The 22,188-nt window shown below is 33.7% G+C and overlaps 4 protein-coding genes across 5 annotated transcripts; 1 reads left to right on the top strand and 3 right to left on the bottom strand.

The window, feature by feature from the left end:
• Window positions 1-1,651: 1,651 nt before the first annotated feature.
• LOC139516179 (uncharacterized) lies at window positions 1,652-6,764 on the bottom strand. Of its 2 annotated transcripts, none has more exons than XM_071306087.1 (3): window positions 6,656-6,764; window positions 3,908-4,557; window positions 1,652-3,045 (listed from the first exon to the last, which is right to left on the bottom strand). In XM_071306087.1, exons 2-3 carry the CDS (start codon window positions 4,554-4,556, stop codon window positions 2,423-2,425), a joined length of 1,272 nt encoding a protein of 423 aa, XP_071162188.1. In that variant the 5' UTR covers window position 4,557; window positions 6,656-6,764; the 3' UTR covers window positions 1,652-2,422. The 2 variants fall into 2 exon arrangements, with proteins under 2 accessions (XP_071162188.1, XP_071162189.1); XM_071306088.1 differs by lacking the exon at window positions 6,656-6,764 and adding an exon at window positions 6,009-6,147.
• A 1,124-nt stretch (window positions 6,765-7,888) lies between these two features.
• Window positions 7,889-20,501, bottom strand: LOC139515146 (uncharacterized). Its single transcript, XM_071304708.1, has 2 exons — window positions 19,880-20,501; window positions 7,889-8,661 (listed from the first exon to the last, which is right to left on the bottom strand). Exons 1-2 carry the CDS (start codon window positions 20,499-20,501, stop codon window positions 8,039-8,041), a joined length of 1,245 nt encoding a protein of 414 aa, XP_071160809.1. The 3' UTR covers window positions 7,889-8,038.
• On the top strand, window positions 9,634-12,355 carry LOC139518147 (uncharacterized). Its single transcript, XM_071309841.1, has 2 exons — window positions 9,634-10,844; window positions 11,342-12,355. The coding sequence occupies exons 1-2, from the start codon at window positions 9,634-9,636 to the stop codon at window positions 12,243-12,245; spliced, it is 2,115 nt and encodes a 704-aa protein (XP_071165942.1). The 3' UTR covers window positions 12,246-12,355.
• On the bottom strand, window positions 12,220-13,965 carry LOC139516178 (uncharacterized). The gene is made up of 4 exons (XM_071306086.1): window positions 13,560-13,965; window positions 13,231-13,351; window positions 12,769-12,873; window positions 12,220-12,408 (listed from the first exon to the last, which is right to left on the bottom strand). Exons 1-4 carry the CDS (start codon window positions 13,652-13,654, stop codon window positions 12,331-12,333), a joined length of 399 nt encoding a protein of 132 aa, XP_071162187.1. The 5' UTR covers window positions 13,655-13,965; the 3' UTR covers window positions 12,220-12,330.
• Window positions 20,502-22,188: the final 1,687 nt, after the last annotated feature.

The following is a 22,188-nucleotide window of genomic DNA, read 5'->3' as shown; positions in this document are numbered from 1 at the left end:
GCAGTTTTTATTCAAAGAAAATAATCAGAAAAAATGAATTGTGACTTTTTGTCCTGTGACTTTTTGTCCGTGACTTTTTGTCTGTGACTTTTTGTCCTGTGACTTTCTGTCCTACATTCCAAAGAACGTCTCGTCCTTTTTCTAAAAAAGTTCATCGGAAGATACCCAGAACTTGTTGATAAATATTTCGTATCAACTTCACAAATAATACAAGATGGTCTTGAAGTATAGATTTTGCGTACTGACGTTTGTTATCATCTTAATTACGTATTATAGTATTCTTTTATATGTCTTTTTTAGATATTCATTTGAAGTGACTCTGTGGTTACGTAAAACCACATACTTTGAACGGCAAAATTATTTCATTTATTGATATTACTTTTACTTAAGGATCTTGACATACTATGAATGACTAAACTATTTTATTCAATAAGACTACTTTTTCTGTTTAGTCTGTTTTTTATGATATACATTTGACGTGAAACTGTACTTATGTATCCCGTCATACTTTGAACCACACCATTATTTTATTTATTATTATTACTTTTACTGTTAAATCTGGTTTTTGTTATATCTACTTTACGTGAGTCTGCATTTATGTATGCCGTCATACGACAAAATTATTTTTATGTCTACCTGTGCGAATTTCAAACGCGCAATTTTACACCAGTAATGAAAACCTTCTATCATTTATGGGTAGACTTTACATAGATAAATTCAGCCGTATTTGACGTGAAACTGTACTTATGTGTCCCGTCATACTTTGAACCACACCATTATTTTATTTATTATTTTACTGTAAGTCTGTTTTTTGTTATATCTACTTTACGTGAGTCTGCATTTATGTATGCCGTCATACGACAAAATTATTTTTATGTCTACCTGTGCGAATTTCAAACGCGCAATTTTACACCAGTAATGAAAACCTTCTTTCATTTATGGGTAGACTTTACATAGATAAATTCAGCCGTATAAGAAAAGCAAAATGAGAATGTTAAATTTGATGTATGCCTTTTTGTGCTACTTTGTTACATTTGTTGTTTATGTAGTGATATTAAGATGATAACACAATATTGACTGTTGTACCCCTATTTTTGACATTTTTACTCTTTAAGTATGTTTGTTTTGTTCATGCATCGTTGACAATGTAATGGAATTTGATGCGACTGTCATACAAGTGAGAGGTTTAGCTAGCTATAAAACCAGGTTCAATCCACCATTTTCTACATTAGAAAATGCCTGTACCAAGTCAGGAATATGACAGTTGTTATCCATTCGTTTGATGTGTTTGGACTTTTGATTTTGCCTTTTGATTTTTGATTTTCCTTTTTGAATTTTCCTCGGAGTTCAGTATTTTTATGTTTTTACTTTTTATAATTCTGGTACCTTTGATCACTATTTTAAAAGAGAACAACAAAATTTTAGGAGTACTCGACCCTTTAAAATTTTGAAGTGGTTTTTTTTTTAGGGGGGGGGGTCGAAATATGAGTTGTTTCAGCATTTGATTTGTGTTTCCTCTCAACATTTCATTAGAGTTTCCCCTTAACTTTTGATGTTTTTAGTAAAATAAATAGATACTAGTGATAAAGTGAAATATTTTTTAGAGAGCAACTTATATTCAATGAGTTAAAAATTTGTGAAGCACAAGAAATAAAATAATAAACATTATATAATCTGAGCTAAATATGTACAAAAATGTTTGTTAAATCTAAATACAAGAAAACACAAACATGTGGTATTTATAATGAACCGAGATAGATATATCTTTTTTCTTTCAATTTTCTCGTTCTTCCCGTTTACGATATATATTTCTGTCTCTCGCATACCCAGTCCCTTTTCTTCGTTCTTTCATCATCCTTTCCTCTGAAAATTTCACTTGTTTCTATCCATTTCTTTCTTTTCATCCCCTTGTCTCCAAGCTCCAAAGTTTCATCTCATTGCAGATCCTTCTTTTTATAAATAAAGAAAATATAAGTCAATCTGAACAAAACGAGATATGTGATATCTTTAAAAAAGACATCAACCCAAAGACAAAAAAGGAAGTCAATCCTTTATGTTCAATAATAAATAAGTGTCATTTAAATTACACTATTTCAAATTCTAAGTCGTTTTAAGAAGTACTACAGTAGTTAAAAAAAATAGGTTTTGGACTATTTAAGACATGTCATCAATTCTGCATTCTCCAGTCACACATACAAAACATTTGGATAAGACAAATGATAATCACTAATGGTGGTAATGGGGAGTAATTCGATAAACGGATTTTGATAGCATAAACAAAATATGAAATACAATAATTTGTGTCTGCATAAAAAAGGGTAAAAACAATTTCATTAAAATTAATTTTCATGGTCACAACATATAAAAATATCCCATAAAATCACTATTTATAAACAATGCCATTTCAAAGCCTACAGTATCATTATTGCTTGTAAGGAAGAACTGGAGCAGGTGGATCAAATCCCAATGGTGGTAGAGAAGCTGATACTATTTGTCGTTGGAAAAACATCCACATCAAACTTGTCATTGAAGCTCCCATAAACTGCATTTTAGTTGTTGTTGCTGGTGTTTGGAGTATGGTTATTAGTTCCCAGCCTTGATTTCCCATATTTCCAATGACATTGTCCCAGTTCGTATCTATCACCATGGTAGACGTGCCTATCCCAGCTGATACTGACCCAGGAGCTTGGTATTCAACCATGGTTCCTTCATACATTGGTGTGTGGTCATTCAAACGAGACTGGGATTTCTCAAATATAAAGATGATGTTTAAAACGGATGTGGTTGAACTTGAACCAAAACCAGTCATACCCGAGGAGGTATCAGATGACATATCGTTAAACACTTCTATTAGACGCCATCCTGTTCCCAGATATTGATTCATTACTCCTTGCCAGTCTAATTGTAACCCCCAATTCTGATTTGGTGTACCAAATCCCATGCTAACATTTAACTGCGCCGTAAATTTCAGTGGGACAGCTTGGTACTGGTACAATTCTGGTGAAGGGTGTTGTGGTATTTCAAAGAATAAATCGACGCCATAAACTAAAAAAAAACAGCACATTAGAAAATATGTAAAATTGTAATATCGTTATCGGAACTCCTACAACAGTTTACTACACACCCTGTTATGTGAACCATAAAAGTATTAAATAAGAAAATTTATATCGTTAACTTTAATAAACACAATATCTAATTCTTGTTCAGTTCCGTTGAAGAATATCCTCAATTTGATCATTTGTTAACTTTATGACAGCCTTTTTTATATTTAAAGTTGTTCCACATTTAGAAAACTTGTTTGTCACTTAATATAGGTGTTGCTGTTTCAGGATTTTGCGACAGACAGGCAGACATGCTCTATCTGATAGTAAAACAGATCATGTGTACCCAAGCTTCGCTAACAAGCACAGCTTAGACACATATTGTTCAGTTTTTGTACCCCCACTGGGTTGGATAGTGTAGTAGTCAATCTTTAGTTTTCTATGTTGTGTTTTGTCTGTTGGTGTGTGTCTGTTTGGCAGAAAGACAGACAGACAGACACATGCTCAATCCGATAGAAACACAGATCATGTGTACCCAAGCTTCGCTAACAAGCACAGCTTAGACAAATATTGTTGTACCCCCACTGGTTTGGTTTTTGTAGTAGTCAATCTTTAGTTTCCTATTTTGAGTTTTGTGTGTTGTTGTGTGTCTTTGCTGCTTTTTTTCCTTTTTTAGATAAGGCGTTGTCAGCTTTTTTTTTAACTTGTGAGTTTGAATGTCCGTTTGGTATCTTTCGCCTCTCTTTTGTAAGCAGTAAATTGTACAAACTCGTCTGACCTCTAGTTCGAATAAGCATAAAAGTGAAAAGGTCAAACTCGTGTTTTTTGCCAGTATGATTTCAGGATATTAAGTTAATTGTACTCACTTCTGCTCCTCGAATGCAAGTGACCCTGTCCATATGCCATACCACTTCCTACTCCCATAGTCTGAGGACCGTACATATTCAGATCTTGGGGAGGTCTGTAACATCCGGTGATCTCTATACAGCGCAGACGACACCCTCGACATGCGTAGTCATTTATCATTTGATACAAATGCTGAGTTTGCGACTGTGTTTGTGACGATGTATGGGACATAGAATGAACTCCAGTAAGAAATGTTCCAGATTCAATCGACGATTTTATTACTTGCAACGAAAACCTTTCGTCTGGTTGGAATTTCGGTTCATTCTTTCGGAATATTGCCTGTGCACGAAGTGTTGTCGTAGACGTCATGGACATAAATCCGGATGATTGAATAGATCCCGGTGTTAGCTGGAAGGACAAAAGCCGGTACCCAAGGTCATACATCTGTGTTAGATGCGGTACATATGCATTTGGATCTGATGTAGCCATTTGCATATTAGGGTTGCTTAGAAATGATAAGTTCATTTGAATAGTAAAAGGAATGTCAATTCTAAGGAATTGGTAATCACATGGAATACCATTGTAGGGAGGTTGCGTCGGCTGGACAGGCTGTTGTTGTAAAACTTCCCCCTTATTGGAGTGTCCTTTTTTGCTTGAAGTAGCACCCATTCTGAAAACAAACAAAAAATAAATTATGCCCGATGAAATTCCAAATCTATGACAAATTATGCACTTTTTCACCAAAAAAGTATAAAACATTTTCGTCTTTTTTTTCCTTGAATGTTAATGTAGCATAACCTAAACTAACTAAATACATACACCATGGAACTTCTATTGAGATCATCAAACTGAAGTTACATGCGTGATATTTTTTTTCATTAGAATTCGAATGTTGTTCGCAAGATAAATGAAAAAGGACAAATAAAGAAAATAAAACAACAAGTTTGGTACTCTGACGGTAACTAACACGGATTTACTTTTAAAAGTAATTAAGAATATTACTATATCAGGGTAACTTGTTCGTTAATGTTGTCATAGGCGGATTTAGGGGGGGGCCTAGGGGGCCCGGACCCCCCCTTTTTGGGAAAAATTTGGTTGCTTATATAGGGAATCACTGAAGCGTGACTGGAGCGGGCCCCCTCTAAGGTCAGTCAGTGGGCCCCCACTTATGAAAATTTCTGGATCCGCCACTGGTTGTATCATTCAGTAAGGTATTGTAACAGTTTTAGACTAAAGATTAATTATCACTGGAAAAAACGAACCTTCAATTCCCTTAATGCATTAGTTGCTTTAGTCACACAATTACATGTAATATATCGGTGGAAAGCTACGTTGTGGGGGTAGTTTTTACGTTTTTAACGTCCTACACAATAACTTAAATCAATGCTGTAAGTCTGACAAGCGACAAAACGGAGCTACATATACAAGTACATCCGTATATTTGATCCCCGTTAACAACATAACTGAATAAAGCATATAATATACGATGTCAAAGCTTCACTGACATGTAAAATTAAACCAATAAAAATGTAATGTAATTACAGCTTTTGCAGGAAGCGGGAATTAAGAATCTAGTCGAATGCTTTTGGTCTGAGTACATTCTTTGGTACGCAATTCTAACTACAACGACAACTTTAAACTATTTAAAAAAGTGTAAAATACATGTTTCTATCGTTATCGATCAATAAAGACAAGAAATTATTGCCGAAACAAATAACAAGGATTTAAAAAGAAGGACTACTTAAATAATTGTAGTGACAATATGAATACAGATAAAATTAAACAAATGCGATATTTTAATGGTTGATTCATATACTTATATACTTTGACCTTTAATGGTTTACTTTTGCAAATTCAAACTTGGATGGAGAGTTGTCTCAATGGCAATCGTACCACATCTTCTTATATCTATTTACTCATAACTATTACAGTTACGAACGAGGTGATGCACCTTTTCAGTTTTATGAAAATTAAATAAGTTATAATACATTGAGCCCATCTGAACAGGATCATAACCATTTAAACCCAATGTAACCAAGCTTACTCAGGTATCGTCTCGTTACATATTAATCTAATACACAAAGAATTTACTGATCATCATATGTGATAAAGGTAACTTACCTGACAAGACTGTTTTGGATCGATGACTTACATATCAACACGTGAAGCAGTAGAAAAATAATGTATTATCATAGGTTAGACGCAGTTCACAGGTGTATCGGGTATTTTATACACAAATAACATCACCACATACATGTACATGTATGTCTTCGAAAGAAAATGAAGACTCCTATATGATAAGTACTACATTTTTATTCTAAATATAATTTCAATAAGATTTTTTTCTTACTTCATTGCAATAATGTGACGTATACATAAAATATATGCCACTGGACGTTAAGGCAGACAACAATCAATCTCTGTTGAAATCCTCCAATCTAATTAAAATATAGATCTCTGATTTCGTTATACTACATTATAGTAGATTGGAAATCCTCTTAATTTTAAAGTTCTCTGAAACAATCTTTTATGAAAACAAAATCAAGAGAAGCTTGTCGTTGTGATGCTCGAACTTCGTCGATAAGTACTCCAATATTTTCACATGTTGTCGTACATAATGCCAGGGTAAAGGCCTAGATATATATCTCTGATAATGGCTATTTCAAAATAATGACACTTCATAATTAATTGTATACATGCGCGTATTGATAAATGTATATACACACTGTTAACAAAATGCTATATAATCTTAATAAGTTCATACTTACATCCGTTATCCTCTAGTTCCGCAGCATAAACTGGCAAGTGAGGTTACTTTATGTTTAGGAGCCGTTAAAAAAAGTCGTATATAAATATAACCACGTGACATAAATATGTAAAATCTAAAAATAGCGCTTTAATAAAGTAAACAATAACATACACTACAGGTAAAATCTTCATAACAGACAATCTAATTGAAATATAGATCCTGTGTCCACGCTTTGCTGGCAAATATTTCGATCAGATTTACCTAAGGGAGCTACCATTTGATTTTTATGGGGGGCTAGGATGAAAATTGTGTCCTGCATTTTTTTTAGTTGTAATCTCTGTCCTGCCTTTTTATTTTTCACTCTATTCCGTCCTGCCTTTTTTTTTTATTAGTTTATCCTGACTTTTTTTACATAAATTGTCATCCTGCATTTTTTTTTTTTTTTTGCCAAGTTGCTCATCCTGCCAAATGGTAGCTCCTTAACAAACTTAACCAATTTTAAAAGCGTTGATAACATCACATGCGCTTAGAGAATAGATCCCTCCTTTTTAGCTCACCTGGCTGTATTTATATCAGGAGTAAAGAATACATTTTGGGGTGGTCACTACGCCATTCAATATCCAAACTTGTGTTTGTTCTATTGTATTTAGAAAGTAAAGTCGAATGTTGAAGTGTACATAATTCCATGTACTCAACATGTACACATATGTTGAAAATAGATGGAGCATTTTAGCACATTATTGTAATACTAACATAACGTCCTTTCTCTCATTCATTCTAGACTTTTTTCATTCCCATCTTTTCTTACTTTCTATCTTTTCTTTACCCAGGTCTCCGAACAATTAAGTTGTCCGTTTCACTATAGTTCTCTCTAAATATGAATTAAGAAAATATAAGTCGATATGAACAAAATAATTTATTGATTAATTGATTGGTGTTTGATGCCACTTTCAGCACTTATGGCTATTGGCGGAGGAAGCCGGAGTGCCCGTAGAGAACCACCGACCTTCGGCAGGAAAACTGACATCCTAAAATGCGATGTGGGATATTTTCAATGAGACACAACCCAAAAAAGAAAAAGCAGGAGAAATTAAAAGTCAACGCATTGCGTTCAAACATTTAAATAGAGACTATTAAGATTATCAATTCCGCATGACCTACACGACAAATACATTTATATAAATCTATGAAACAACCACTAACGGGGGTTGACTTTGAAAAAAGAATATTGATAGCATAAACGAATATCAAATACGATACTTTGTGTCTATATATAAGATCATATAAATAAGATGTAAATAAAGCAGTAATACCATTGTCATTTAAAACAACATTAATTTCCATGACATAAAAATATTCCCCAATATAATTAAATAATGCAATATCAAAGCCTTCGTTGTCGTCATTGCTTTTCAGGAAACATCGGAGAAGGAGGATCAAATTCCAACGGTGGTAGAGAAGCTGATACTATTTGCCGTTGGAAAAACATCCACATCAAACTTGTCATTGAAACTCCCATAAACTGCAGTTTAGTTGTTGTCGCTGGTGTTTGGAGTATGGTTATTAATTCCCATCCTTGAATTCCCATATTTGCAATAACATTGTCCCAGTTAGTATTTATCACCATAGTAGACATGCTAATCCCAGCTGATACTGACCCAGGAGCTTCGTATTCAACCATGGTACCGTCATACATTGGTGTGTTGTCATTCAAACGAGACTGGGATTTCTCAAATATAAAGATTATGTTTAAATTTGATGTAGTTGATCTTGAACCAAAACCAGTCATACCCGTTGAGGTATCAGATGACATGTCGTTAAACACTTCTATTAGACGCCATCCTGTTCCCAGATAATGATTCATTACTCCTTGCCAGTCTAATTGTAACCCCCAGGTATGATTTGGCCCACCGAATCCCATGCTAACATTTAACTGCGCGGTTAATTTCAGCGGGACAGCTTGGTACTGGTACAATTCTGGTGAAGGGTGTTGTGGTATTTCAAAGAATAAATCGACGCCATAAACTGAAAATAGCAACAAGAATAATCTCATTAGAAAATATGCCAAATTGAAATAACGTTATCGAAACTCCTACAGCAGTTTACTCCACACTCCACTATAAACTGTTATCTGAATTACCAAAGCATTAAATAAGAATATATATTTCGTAAACTTAACACAATATCCTGTTCAGTTTCATTGAAGTTTATCCTCAGATTGTTATCTTTATATCCTAATGACAGCCTCTTTTTTATTTTCAAAATAAGTTATGCCACAGTGATTTCAGCAAACTGTTGTTTGTCTCTTAATAATGTTGTTGCAAGAATTTCCAGTATGCTTGTAGTTTTACATAACGAATTCAAAAATACCGATACCATTGTATTATATGTATACTTAATTAATTAAGTGTATTGTATGATTGCAGATCAACAGTGTGATTGTACTTTTCGCCTCTGTTCCTACGATGAAATTGATCGATATTAATTGATTGACAATTGTTCTGTCGAGCTCGATTTCCAATGGTTCAATTGCACCTCTATTTAAGGTAGCACTACAGTCTAACAATGATTTTTTGAAGATATTTTTTTTATCACATAATTTTTAAGTAAATATCATTCTGCACAGTTTGTAAAAATCACAAAGTCATTATCATATCACAACAGGGAGTAAATTGATAATTAACTTATGTAAATAAAAGCACATGGTAATTAATCTAAATATATGATCATTTGGGAGGAGCTTGTATGTCAATCATCTGTTGATACCAGTGTCCAGCTGTTAATCCCTGACCACAAGATAAATAGTTTGATCTTATCTAATTTATTGCAACAAAAGTAATTTATATAATATGGAAGTAAATGGAGAAAAGGAAAAAAATATGAAAAGGAAAAAAAATAAAAGGAAAAAATCTTCCAAAAAGAAAAAAACTATGGATATGAGTGTAAAAGTGTCTTTAAAATCCTCTGACAAAGGTTCTTACTACAACCAAGAAAATTATGCTTCTGAATCTGACACCACCAAGTCTTTATTCCAGAGAAAATAATCTAAATAGTAGTGTTTCTTTTCTGAAACTTACATCACCTTTTGAGCAGTCATTTGAAGTCGAAGACATTGCTGCTGCTGCTTCTGTTGCTGCTGCTGCTGATACATGTGATAATGATGATGATTATAATGATGATGAGAGTGACAAAGAAATGAACATAACATGGGAAGTGAATTCCAACAATGAAAACATTTCTGACTCTGACATGTCTAGTGACGAGCAAGAGGATGTAAGTGTAACTGGTCGTGCATTAATACAGTTGGAGGTTTTGCAGAAAAAAATTAACCAGGCTGCTATTTGTAGTACTTGTAAAACTGGTGAATTAAATGTTATTGATGCGAGTGAAATCAACAAAAGTGGACTTTGCTTGAAATTAGCATTTAGATGTAATAAGTGTCATTCAAATACAGTGTTTGATACTGATGAAAAGGGAAACTTTGAATTTAGTAAAATACACAATGTGAACCGTCTTTCAGTTTTAGCAATGCGCATGATGGGAAAATCTAGAAATGCACTTCTAAAATTTTGTTCCATACTTGATCTACCAAGTCCAGTAAATTATGGACCCTACAAAAAGCATACGGAGACATGGAAAGAAATTGCTACTGAAATAATAGAGGAAAATCTGTCTGAAGCAGCGGAGGAAATTCAGCAATTGAAAAGAAATTCTGGTTGGGATGGAGAGGGAGCATGCAAATGTTCCGTTTCTGTCGATGGATCATGGGCACATGTAGGATATAGTTCTAGATTCGGCTTTGTAAGTGTTATATCTGTTGACACAGGAAAGGTGTTAGATTATGTGACATTATCAAATGAATGCAAGGCTTGTAAGAAATGGGAAAGAGAAGGAAAAACTCATACTAGGGATTTTTTGCAATGGTTTGTCGAACATGAGAAAGATTGCACATTGAATCATGATGGGTCAGCTAAGACAATGGAGGCACAAGGTGCTGTAATACTTTTCCGTCGCTCAGAAGAAAAGCACAGTCTTCAATATACAACATATGTCGGTGATGGTGACAGTTCAGCCTATGGAAATGTAGTAGATTCTAGACCGTATGGCCCTAACATAATCATTGCAAAAGAGGACTGTGTTGGACATATACAAGGGCGAATGGGCAAACACCTCAGGCGCCTTGTTGATCAGTATAAAGTTACGGTACAGTACATTGTATTACCCTCCCCCTTTTTAATCATCAAAATCTAAAGTTGCAAGTATATGATTTCAGTTTGACAAATTATAAAGAGATAAACTATCTTGTATATCACAGTAGGGAACTGTATGAACATCTATGCTAATTAAGCCCTTATCATCATGAACAAACAAAACCTAACTGACCAGATAATTGATAACTGATAACGAATCATAAATGCAAGTATCATATTGTCAACCTATTTCATTCATTTTTTGGTTTAAATGATTGCTATATTGTGCAAAGGAAAAGTATACACTAATATACTTTTGTAGCCATCATTGTGCACATTTTATTTTTGTTTTTTGCATATTTTGATAGACTTATAAATTGCTCTTGTTCTGAATAAATATAATTAACTAAAGTTTTGAATATTATATTCATTCAATTTTTAGTCAATTCATTGCATTATGGATTAAATTTAAATATGTACTGTACATTTCAATTGTTAATATGCAACATGTTTAGATCAAGAAGTCACAGACTCATACATTTTCCTAAAATCATTTATTTAGTAATGACAATTTATTCAAATTTTAATGTTTCAGGAAGAAAACTTGAAGATGGAAAGCAACTTACAGGCAAAGGTCGACTTACAAACAAATTAATGAACAGTTTCCAAACCTTTTACGGGATGGCAATCAGAAACAACAAGGGTAATGTCAATGCAATGAGACAAAATGTAAAGGCCATATTATTTCATTATGCCAGCACAGCAGAAAAGCCTATGCATCACTTTTGTCCTGAAGGGAATACTTCTTGGTGTAAATGGCAAGTTGACAAAGACTGTGGATCATCAACCTACCGACCCCTAAAAAATCCATTATCTGAAGTTGTAGTCCAAATACTAAAACCAGTTTTCGAAAAACTGTCTGATGAAAAACTGCTTACCGGCGCTGAGAAATGTTTGACTCAAAATCAAAACGAATCACTTCATCATGTTACATGGAGCTATTTGCCAAAAGGAGAATATCATAGTGCAGGAGAAATTCAGCTTGGTACAGCACTAGCCGTGGGACATTTCAACAGTGGTATGGCAAATTTTAACACTAAACTTTTTGAAAAGGCAAATATCAGTGTAGGTGACAATAATAAGCGGTTGTGGACTAACATTGATTCTACCAGAATTCGACATTCTTTGTACAAAACAAGTGAGAAGGGAAAGAAACGGAGAAAACAATTGAAAGCTATGGAAGCACAACACCAAGATACACTCCAATATGATGACAGCTATGCTAAAGACAAGTATTATAAATCTAGTACTTCAGACAATCCAAGTGAAAAGGGGAAGAGACAACCTAAATGTAAAACATGTGGAAAACCCATGAAAGGCCACAAAAAACAAACTTGTCAAATAAATCAAATTCAATAATGTAAAGATTTTCAAATATGATAAGAAATATGTCTTTCCCTTTGCAAACATGAATAAGTAACACTTGTGTTATTTTGTATCAATATCAATTTATTTTAATAACTGAATATTTCTTCTCAGCCACTATACTACAGAAGATTTCCATTGTCACAGGAAATGCATCCTACAAAAAAAAAATAATAATTACTTTTTAACCAAATAAATTTGTTCATTCATTTGTTAATCTTTTATTTTTAACTTTGAACAACTTTAAAAATGTGATTGCATTCATCAAAATGTTCATAACAAATTTGAAAAGAGGTGGGGGGGGGGGGGGGGTCATTTTTAAATTATAATCACAAATGTTGTACATATTTTTGTTAACATATTAGATTTACTCTGATATAAATGATAAATGTCAATGTCAGCTGTGGATAGGGTAAACATGTCTTAATTTCCAACTAATAATATTTTGATAGTATGTAGAGAGGATTGTATCCATTCATGATCTACATTTTTGTCACTTATCAGTTTATCATCTCACCTTTTTTATCTCTCCTTTGATGTCTATTGGTGCTAGAGAACGAAGATAGTTCAGCACCTCCTTTGGCCATGCATACTGTGCATCGTCTGGTCCAATTTCAGAATCCTGTTGTATAACAAACATATTATATGAATTAATTGAAATGTTACATAAGATCGAAGAAACAAAATAGTATGCAAGTAAACAAATAAACAACACAAGCCAGGAATACGCAAAGAAGGAATAAAACAATTAGCAAAACGAAGCACAATAATATTTAATTTACTTAGTCCAAGGGACATACAAACAACATGACCTCCCCTCCTCCCCCTTCCCTTCTTTTCCAATAATGATTTAACTGCTCTTGGCATTACAATTCTAACAATGCTGAATAGCCAAAGAAAGACTTTAGATAGACGGATCAGACAAACTTCTCATTCTGTAAATTACTTGATAATTTTTTTTTACGTAACAGTATCTTACCTTCAAAGCATAAGCCCAATGACAGTATGTAACCCATCTTAACTTTCTGTCTCCCCTGTTTCTTCTCCTTTGAGAGTGAACTTCCTCTTGAAGCAGTGTCGCAAACATTTCCCCATCATATCTAAGAAACATATTTATAAACATTTTTATTTAGTTACTTTTTATTTTATATCAAAATCAATTTAAATTAATCAACAATAAATGAAAATTATTATTACTACCATCATTACAATTTTGGCTCACATGTCTTGCATGTAATTTAAACTATTTTACTTATTAATAATTTTTTTTAACCAAAAAATAAATAAATTATGATTAAAGTAACTTACCCAACATTTCTTACTGCCTGCATAAATTGTTCTCTCTGCTCTTCTAAATTTAAATGATGAGCATGTCTTCTGTTTGGAGTTTTAGGCATATTCATAAATTTTAAGTTTTAATATGAGAACTTTTTCAATTCCTTAAAACTAAAAAAATCATGTGAGACAGTCTATTTTCAGGAAGGGGATGGTCTTGATCTTTTTATGAACATGTCTTTTATTGCATAATTATAATGTTCTAGCTAATTTCATAGTATATTTCTTTTTGAAATACACATGAAAATTATTCTTTATAGCTAGAATAATGATGGTAAATAATGATTATATGCAGCTGGTCAATCCTGTTATTCCCTTATCTTAGACTATCTGGTTAGAGGCGGAGCTTTGTCTATATTTAATTACTACATTACAGATGTTGATCAAATCTGTGACGTCAAACTCCCGCCAAATGCTAAGTTAGTGTTAGACAATGCACTAATAATGCAAAATTTACAGTATAAAAGCATCAAAGACACAAACTGTGTGGTTCTATTGATGTAATAATGGTGTCAGAACACTCCTGTGGTGTTTCCTGTGGAATTTTTGTATTAATGTTGCATTTGTAGGGGTTCAAAGGGGGAAATTCAGTTTTTAGGTGATTTCTCAGAACAATTTTTCATGAGAATTGTTAGCAAAAAATGAAAGTAGAAACTTCATTGGTACCCCCTTTGGCTTGACCTTGATATATGTGATTAAAGGGAGTATTTTCTACAATACCGTGTCCTAGTTTTTGAATAATTTGTTTCTAAATGAATTTATGGGTCTTGTAAGATGAAAGGTGAAATGAGGGTTGGCACCCAGCAGTAAAATCAATATATCTTCTTACTGGAGGCATGTATCAAAAATCTGAGACACGGTTTTGTTTATTGTGAATGGTTGATTAAAGGGATGAAATCAATTTTTTACTACCATTTGACCTGAATGTGTCATTTTCATCCAAGTTTGATGACCACTTTTTTGTCAATTAATTAGCCATATTTTGAGATTAATTATACAAAAAATTAATTTAGCTATAGATTAAGAAAGAGTAATATTTCAGCTTTAAAATGAGTTAATGATTTTTAAAATCCATTGAGTAGTTTTTGAGTAATTAATCTTTAAAGACTGTTGGTTGGAGTCAGAAAATTCTGACTGTAGTGCTACCTTAAATCAAATCGCCGTTTTATAATATAAAGGATTGTGGATAAATTCATTGTTAGTACACCAAAATAAAAACAAGAGTGCACACTCTAAAAGGTCTCGCCTACTTTACTGACAATTGATATTATGTTGAAAGTCTTTACGATAAAAGTTCAGTTACTACGAGTATGACATAAACTTAACATTAAACCATCACAATGAGGTCAAGGACAGATTAATCCTGTCAAACAGTGATGTACATCTTACAATAAATAAAAAGGGCCTATCTATTCATTGCTTTTGGTAATTGAAAAACAAACCAAAAAATAAAAATTTAACATGACCAATTAACCATGAAAATGGAGTTACGGTCATATTATACCTGCCAGACAAACATGTACACCTCACAAATTGTCAATCATTCCTTAGACCAAATATAGTTGACCTATTGCTAGTAGTACTTAAAAAACAGACCAACACACAAAAAGTTGACACTGACCAATGAATCATGAAAATGAAGTCAAGGTTAGATGAAAACTGACATGTTCCCTTTACAATTATTCCAAATATAGTTAATCAATAAAAGCGACTAAAACGTAGTCTCCTATGGTGTGCAGTATTATTTACTAATTAATTCAAAGTAACTGAACCATGACCTACGGATACAGGGAGTCGATATAGTCGTCAAACTGATATGTACTTATAGTAATGCAACTTTATAGATCATTGAAACAACTTAACATTGAAAATTGCAAATCAACTGAGAGTCACTGGACCATTATCTAGGGGGGGGGGGGGGGGCAGTGCCTTACAATAGTGATATGTACTGATATTATTGAAACTTCATACAAAATAGCATTGATCTATCACAAGTAGCTCTTATTAAACTAACTTAAGCAGAAATCTTAACAATTGTTGACACCAAAGACTACGACGACGTCGTCAACGGAAAAGCAATACCTATGTCTCGCCTTCCGTGACTTTCGTCACAGGCGAGACAAAAAGTCGAAAAGAAACAATTAACAATGCATGGACTCGCTATAATGTATTAGCATTTCGTGTATATTTAAGATTATATTCCATCAACTTAACCGTCGAGATGATCTCCGAAGAATTCCGATGGTTAAATGACCCGATATAAACATAAATACTCAGAAAAGCGCGTACAATCCTATAGGTTGCACTTTGTAAATACAGCTGTTTCACAAACAACGCCTCTTTTGGGGAGATATATAATATTAATAGATAATTAATTTTGTTTACGTACTGGTTCCCAGATAGGATCTCTATGTTTCATCTCGTAGAGACATAACTTGGGAATGTTACCAGTAAATATACATATGCATAGCGGTCAAATTGAAATCTGTGGAAAACCTAAAGTCAAGGTAGGGGTAGTACAAAATTTTAGTGTAAGTTTAAATTCCTAGAAGTTCGGGGCATATAAACGTTGAAAATATGCCGCACAGCCCTATATTTTGACCTTTGAAAAAAATAGTAGTGCATATGAACTTTTCATTCTAGGATATAATTTTTTTCAAAACTTCATAGTAAAAGTGGTACAGTTTTAGCCGTAAAAGGGTTCCTAAGGGAAATTGCATTGTCGATATTTACAGAAATGCAACCTATAATGATGATTTTTCTAGCATATGCAACTATTCCAGTCATAATTATGTCAAGGTAACTCTGCATGTTACTGGTTTAATTAGGATTATGTATAATTAACTGGTTACCCGCGTGATAATAAATTATATACAAAAATGAAGGTGGAATAAGTAAATTCTCAAAAAAAATAAGACACACTTAAAATGTTTTTAATATAATTTAAAAATTGATAACTAAATGAATACATAGTCCCGTTCTGTCGTTGTTTACTCCCTCCCCACAGCGGCCACCATTTTTAAAATATTGCAATCGAATGCCAAAATGTGAAGGAGTAATACTACCATTGATTTTCCCCTATTAGTCTTTGTTAAATTGGCACTTTTCAAAAAATGTCCAGAATTTATCTTTGTTTCAAATAAAGAAATACTTGGCATGAGTAAAGTTTTATTCTGCACAGTACTACATTGAAAATTTAACATAACATTTCATTGCATATAAGATAATAATCATCACCGGAAGTAAACCAATCAATGTTTCTCCCCTTTTTTCCTCGACACAATCTTTAGTAAAAGAGGAGCGAAAGATACCAGAGAGACATTCAAACTCATATGTCGAAAATAAACAGACAATACCATGGTTAAAAAAGAAAAAGACCAATAGACAAACAGTAGTACAAAAAAACACAACATAGAAAACTAAAGACTGAGTAACACGAACACTACCAAAAACTGGGGGTGATCTCAGATGATCCGGAAGGGTAAGCATATCCTGCTCCACATGTGTCACCCGTCGTGTTGCTCATGTTATTACAAACCCAGTAATAGTCTTATTCGGTAGGACACATTCGGGAAAAGGGTAAGGGATTGTAGTTACGATATTAGGAACATATCCGTTATCATCTGTGAAACGAATTTTCCATAACGGTCGACAACTCGTGATGGCGTCCGTAAAACTTACGAAGGGATGATTTCAGATTCACCACATGGAATTCTTGGTTTATTAAAACGTATGTGATGACATCCCCCCTTGACCTTTTAGGTAAGGTCTATGTAATAGTTAATAAAGTCCTGAATCAAACCATGTATGGTTTCTAGGTACTTTTTTTTATCAAAAAAGGGTAGTTGCTAAGCACTTTAGGTTCCTTGTAAGCAGCAACCCTCTATCAAGGTAATCATGATAGGAAATACAAGCCCTGGAATATCGTATCAACTAGGAGATATATACTCCGCTGCTGGAATGTTGCTACATAGAAATAGAAAGTTCACAATTGGGAAGCTGAAATCATCTCTTTTGTCGTAAAGTTTTGTTTTCAACTGACCCTCATTGTCAATTTCTAGATGTAAGTCAAGATATGAGGCAGACTTAACTGTATTGTATCCTTTATCTCAAGTTCGATGGGATAGATTCGTTCAACATAGTCACTAACTTTTGAATTATTAAGTGTAAGAACATCATCTATAAAGCGGAAAGTAAAGTAAACGGATACTGTTAACTTCTTTTCTTTCTTCCTAAGAAGTTCCTGTATGAAGTCAGCCTTATATGAATGAAGGAACAAGTCGGCAAGAAGAGGGGTACAGTTTGTTCCCATGGGAATGCCGATTGTTTGTTGAAAAACACGTCCTCCAAACGTAACAAAAATATTTTCAATCAAGAAATCAAGTATCTTGATAATGTCAGTTTCAGAAAATTTGTTGTTAGAATCAGAGTGATTTTTTTACAAAGTAAGATTCCCCTCCTTAAGACAAGATACTTTTGGCCATTCTTTTTTATGAAACAAAGCAGGACCAACTCTTTCAATTTGTTTTTTAGTTTGGATTGTCGAATACTTGTGTAAACATGGTAAAGTGTAGAAAATTCAAATGTTTTAATACTATTGCAAGATGAAAGAGACTTAGATTGTATGTACTCTAAAAGATCTTTTGAATATTTTAGTATCCACATATGATTTACGCCACCTCTAGAATATGTAGGAAAACATTTAGTGTTATCATACATATTTATTATCTAATTCTCCCGGGCGCCTTTTCTTTTCCCCGGGCGCTGTTTTTTCTTCCCCGGGCGTTTTTTCTTTTCTCCGGGCGCTTTTTCTTCACCCGCTTTTTAATAGGACCGCTTTTTCGTATGAAACCGGATATGACGTACTATGATTTGGTGTTATTACACCTGAACTTTTCAATCAAATTTTGAAGCAAAAAAGTCTGTAACTTAAACTGATTTGGTTTTCGATTTCTTTAAATTAAATGTATTGTCGACTTTTTAAGGGGTTTAGGTATTCTTTATACATTAAAAAAGTTGAGAAAATTGATTCTATAAGAAGGTCCCTTTGCAATTCTATCGAGTGTTAACGAAAAAGATAACGAAAGCTGTGTAATGGCACCTCGATTTTCAAACTTAATTTGAAGCAAGGAATCATATTTCAAAACTGAAATTTAGAACATATTTAGTTGTAAATAACAAAATCTTTATAACGCGGAGGAAGGAAAAATACACAATCACAATATAAAAAAGTTATGATCGTTTAATCAGTTTGATTTGGAAGAAAGGCCGATATAGTTCGATAGTGCAGTTAGTTGCACAATTACTAACACAATTCTATATCGATATTCTTGTAATTGTTATAAAATACATCAAATAACATAATTACACACCTAATCTCGATTTATATTCAATTTTTAGAAATTTAGCCGTGACGTCACTTTTTGTGGCGTTGATACTTCGTGTGACACAGAGTTCGTAAATCTATTATGCTGTGTTTGTGTACTGTCCTAAATTTATTTTAGGTATTCGTTGTTATTCTGTGGTTAACATGTCTAAATGTATTATTATATTATTTACTTATGTATTTTTCTGTCCTGAGTATTCTTGCATTTATTTGTATTGTATTTTTGTCATGTAATGTCATTTTAGCGGCATATTTAACACTGCCATAAAGCGCGAGGTTTGTTAGCCACAAAACCAGGTTCAACCCACCATTTTTTCTTAAAATGTCCTGTACCAAGTCTAGAATATGACAGTTGTTATCTTATAGTTCGTTTCTATGTATGTTGCATTGTCGTATGTTTTTGTTGCACTTCAGCGTTTCTGTTGTTTCGTTATTTTCCTCTTATAGTCGATGCGTTTCCTTCGGTTTTAGTTTGTAACCCGGATTTGTTTTCTCTCAATCGATTTATGACTTTTGAACAGCGGTATACTACTGTTGCCTTCATCTATGTAGTCAGTTCATTTTCATTGATAAAACGATCGGCCATTAATCATAAACAACTGAATCGTTAAATTAAAGTCACGTGATGACCGCGATAGTTGGATATGATCTGTTTGATTTCATGTAATAGATCTAAAAAAAAATATATAAATAATCGTTTTATCTTTGTAAGAAATATTTTTTGTGGGTCAAATTATTTTATTATTATATATTATAAATATTATTATAAGTATGCATATTGGTATATACGTATTACATTGGATAAACTCGTCTGACCTTTACTTCGAATAGGCATTCAAGTGAAAAGGACAACTGGTGTAATTGGCCCGTATGATTACAGGATATTCAATAAGTTAATTGTACTCACTCCTGCTCTTCGAATTCAAGTGACCCTGTCCGTATGCCATACCACTTCCTACTCCCATAGTCTGAGGACCGTACATATTCAGATCTTGTGGAGGTCTGTAACATCCAGTGATCTCTATACAGCGCAGACGACACCCTTTATATGCGTAGTCGTTTATCATTTTATACAAATGCTGAGTTTGCGTCTGTGTTTGTGACGATGCTTGGGAAATAGAATGAACTCCAGTAAGAAATGTTCCAGATTCAATCGATGATTTGATTATTTGCAGCGAAAATCTTTCATCTGGTTGGAATTTTGGTTCATTCTTTCGGAATATTGCCTGCGCACGACGTGTTGTTGTAGATGTCATGGACATAAATCCGGATGATTTAATAGATCCCGGCGATAGCTTGAAGGACAAAAGCCGATACCCAAGGTCATACATCTGTATAAGATGCGGTATATATGCATTTGGATCTGATGTAGCCATTTGCATATTAGGGTTACTAAGGAATGATAAGTTCATTTGAATAGTAAAAGGAATGTCTATTCTAAGGAATTCGTAATCACATGGAATACCATTGTAGGGAGGTTGCGTCGGCTGGACAGGTTTTTGTCCTTTTTTGCTTGTAGTAACACCCATTCTGAAAACAAGAAAATAAAATTATGCGCGATGAAATGCTAAATCTATGCAAGATGATGCACTAATTCAGCAAAAAAAAATTGAAACATAGTCGTCTTAGACTTATTAAATGTGAGATAAGACTACATTACTATAACAGTCGTAGTGATTTTACGATAATTTTATGAATGAACGAAAGTTTTGTGAATGAACAAGAGCAAATTGACCTCTTGCAAAAAGAAACGCGATAAAATAACATTAAACCGTAAAAGGGATAATTCAGTCAAATTTTCAATATTAAAACTGACATGACTCAATAGTTTTTTTAAACGTCTCAAGAACGAAATCGCAAGTATAAAAATGCACTTTTCACTAGGACTTCAACGTTCTTTGATAGTCAAACGGTTGTCCCCTTAAATACAAAAATACATCTACAAGAACATAATGTATTTCATTATAGACAACATACGAAGGAATTTTAGAATGACAGACGAGGAATCAGTTTTATCTCCTCAAAAATTTGGCTTGATCTGGGTCACAAAGATGGCTACACGCCATAGCATGAAAGCAATTGCTTTGAAAACGTGCATACAGGACTTGTGTTTGTTTATGCGTTACATATTTGTTTTTCGTTCATTTTTTTACATAAATAAGGCCGTTATTTTTCTCGTTTGAATTGTTTTACAGTGTCTTATCGGGGCCTTTTATAGCTGACTATGCGGTATGGGCTTTGCTCATTGTTGAAGGCCGTACGGTGACCTATAGTTGTTAATGTCTGTGTCATTTTGGTCTTTTGTGAATAGTTGTTTCATTGGCATATCACATCTTCTTTTTTATATTAGTTTAATATATATGCATGTGATGGTTCAATAAGTTCGGACGATAACATTAAAATTACAAGAAACTCGTTTCATATGACTTTAAGAATACTAGTAGTACTATATCAGGGTTACTTGTTCGTGAATGCTGTATCACTAAGGTAATTGTAACAGTATTCGAATAATAAATTAAGTATCATTGTCAACAAGAAAAGCAGAACCTTTAATTGCCTGTGCTTCTGTATAATTATTTTTTTGTTCCTTGTTGTTGGACTCCTAAAATAAAAGTTTAAGGATCGACATATTTCTCCTTGTTTTCATATACAAGTAATCGGAACCATGTGTGGTCTTGTGCCGCTAGTTACCTCCATTGCGGAAGATCGTTAGTTCGATTGCCGTCCGGGTAAAACCTTAGACTTAAAATTGGTATTTGCTGCTTCTCCGCTAAGCACGTGTCTTTTAGAATTGAGTCTGCTCATAGTCTGAATAATGTTTCCATGTAGGGTGGTACGTCTTCCTGTGCACTGTTAGTTTGCCAACTAGCCCGTTACAAATCCAGTTCAGTGTCACGGTCGGTCTAGTATAAAGCAGCTTTCGTGTAATATGTAGCATTTACATGTTCACGTCCTAATATATGCATGTGATATTTGCCTCTAAACGTGAAACACCCATTCATCCACACCGATATTATCATATAACTTCGGAACGCCATTCAACCCCCCATTCAATCCGGCCATACCCATAAATACAGTGTGTCCACTGCTCAACTGGTTCCATCATCAGGTGGATCCCCTCTCCTCGACTGTTTCGATGCTGTCCACGACATATCCAGGGGGACGCCGACTTAGTTGATCACAAGCTTCCTCTGCCTGTCTCTCAACTTTTCCAAC

Source organism: Mytilus edulis, chromosome 3 (assembly GCF_963676685.1).
Source record: "Mytilus edulis chromosome 3, xbMytEdul2.2, whole genome shotgun sequence".
Taxonomy (NCBI): domain Eukaryota; kingdom Metazoa; phylum Mollusca; class Bivalvia; order Mytilida; family Mytilidae; genus Mytilus; species Mytilus edulis.
Note: the sequence above shows the minus strand (reverse complement) of the source record. Positions and strands in the feature narration are given on the sequence as shown.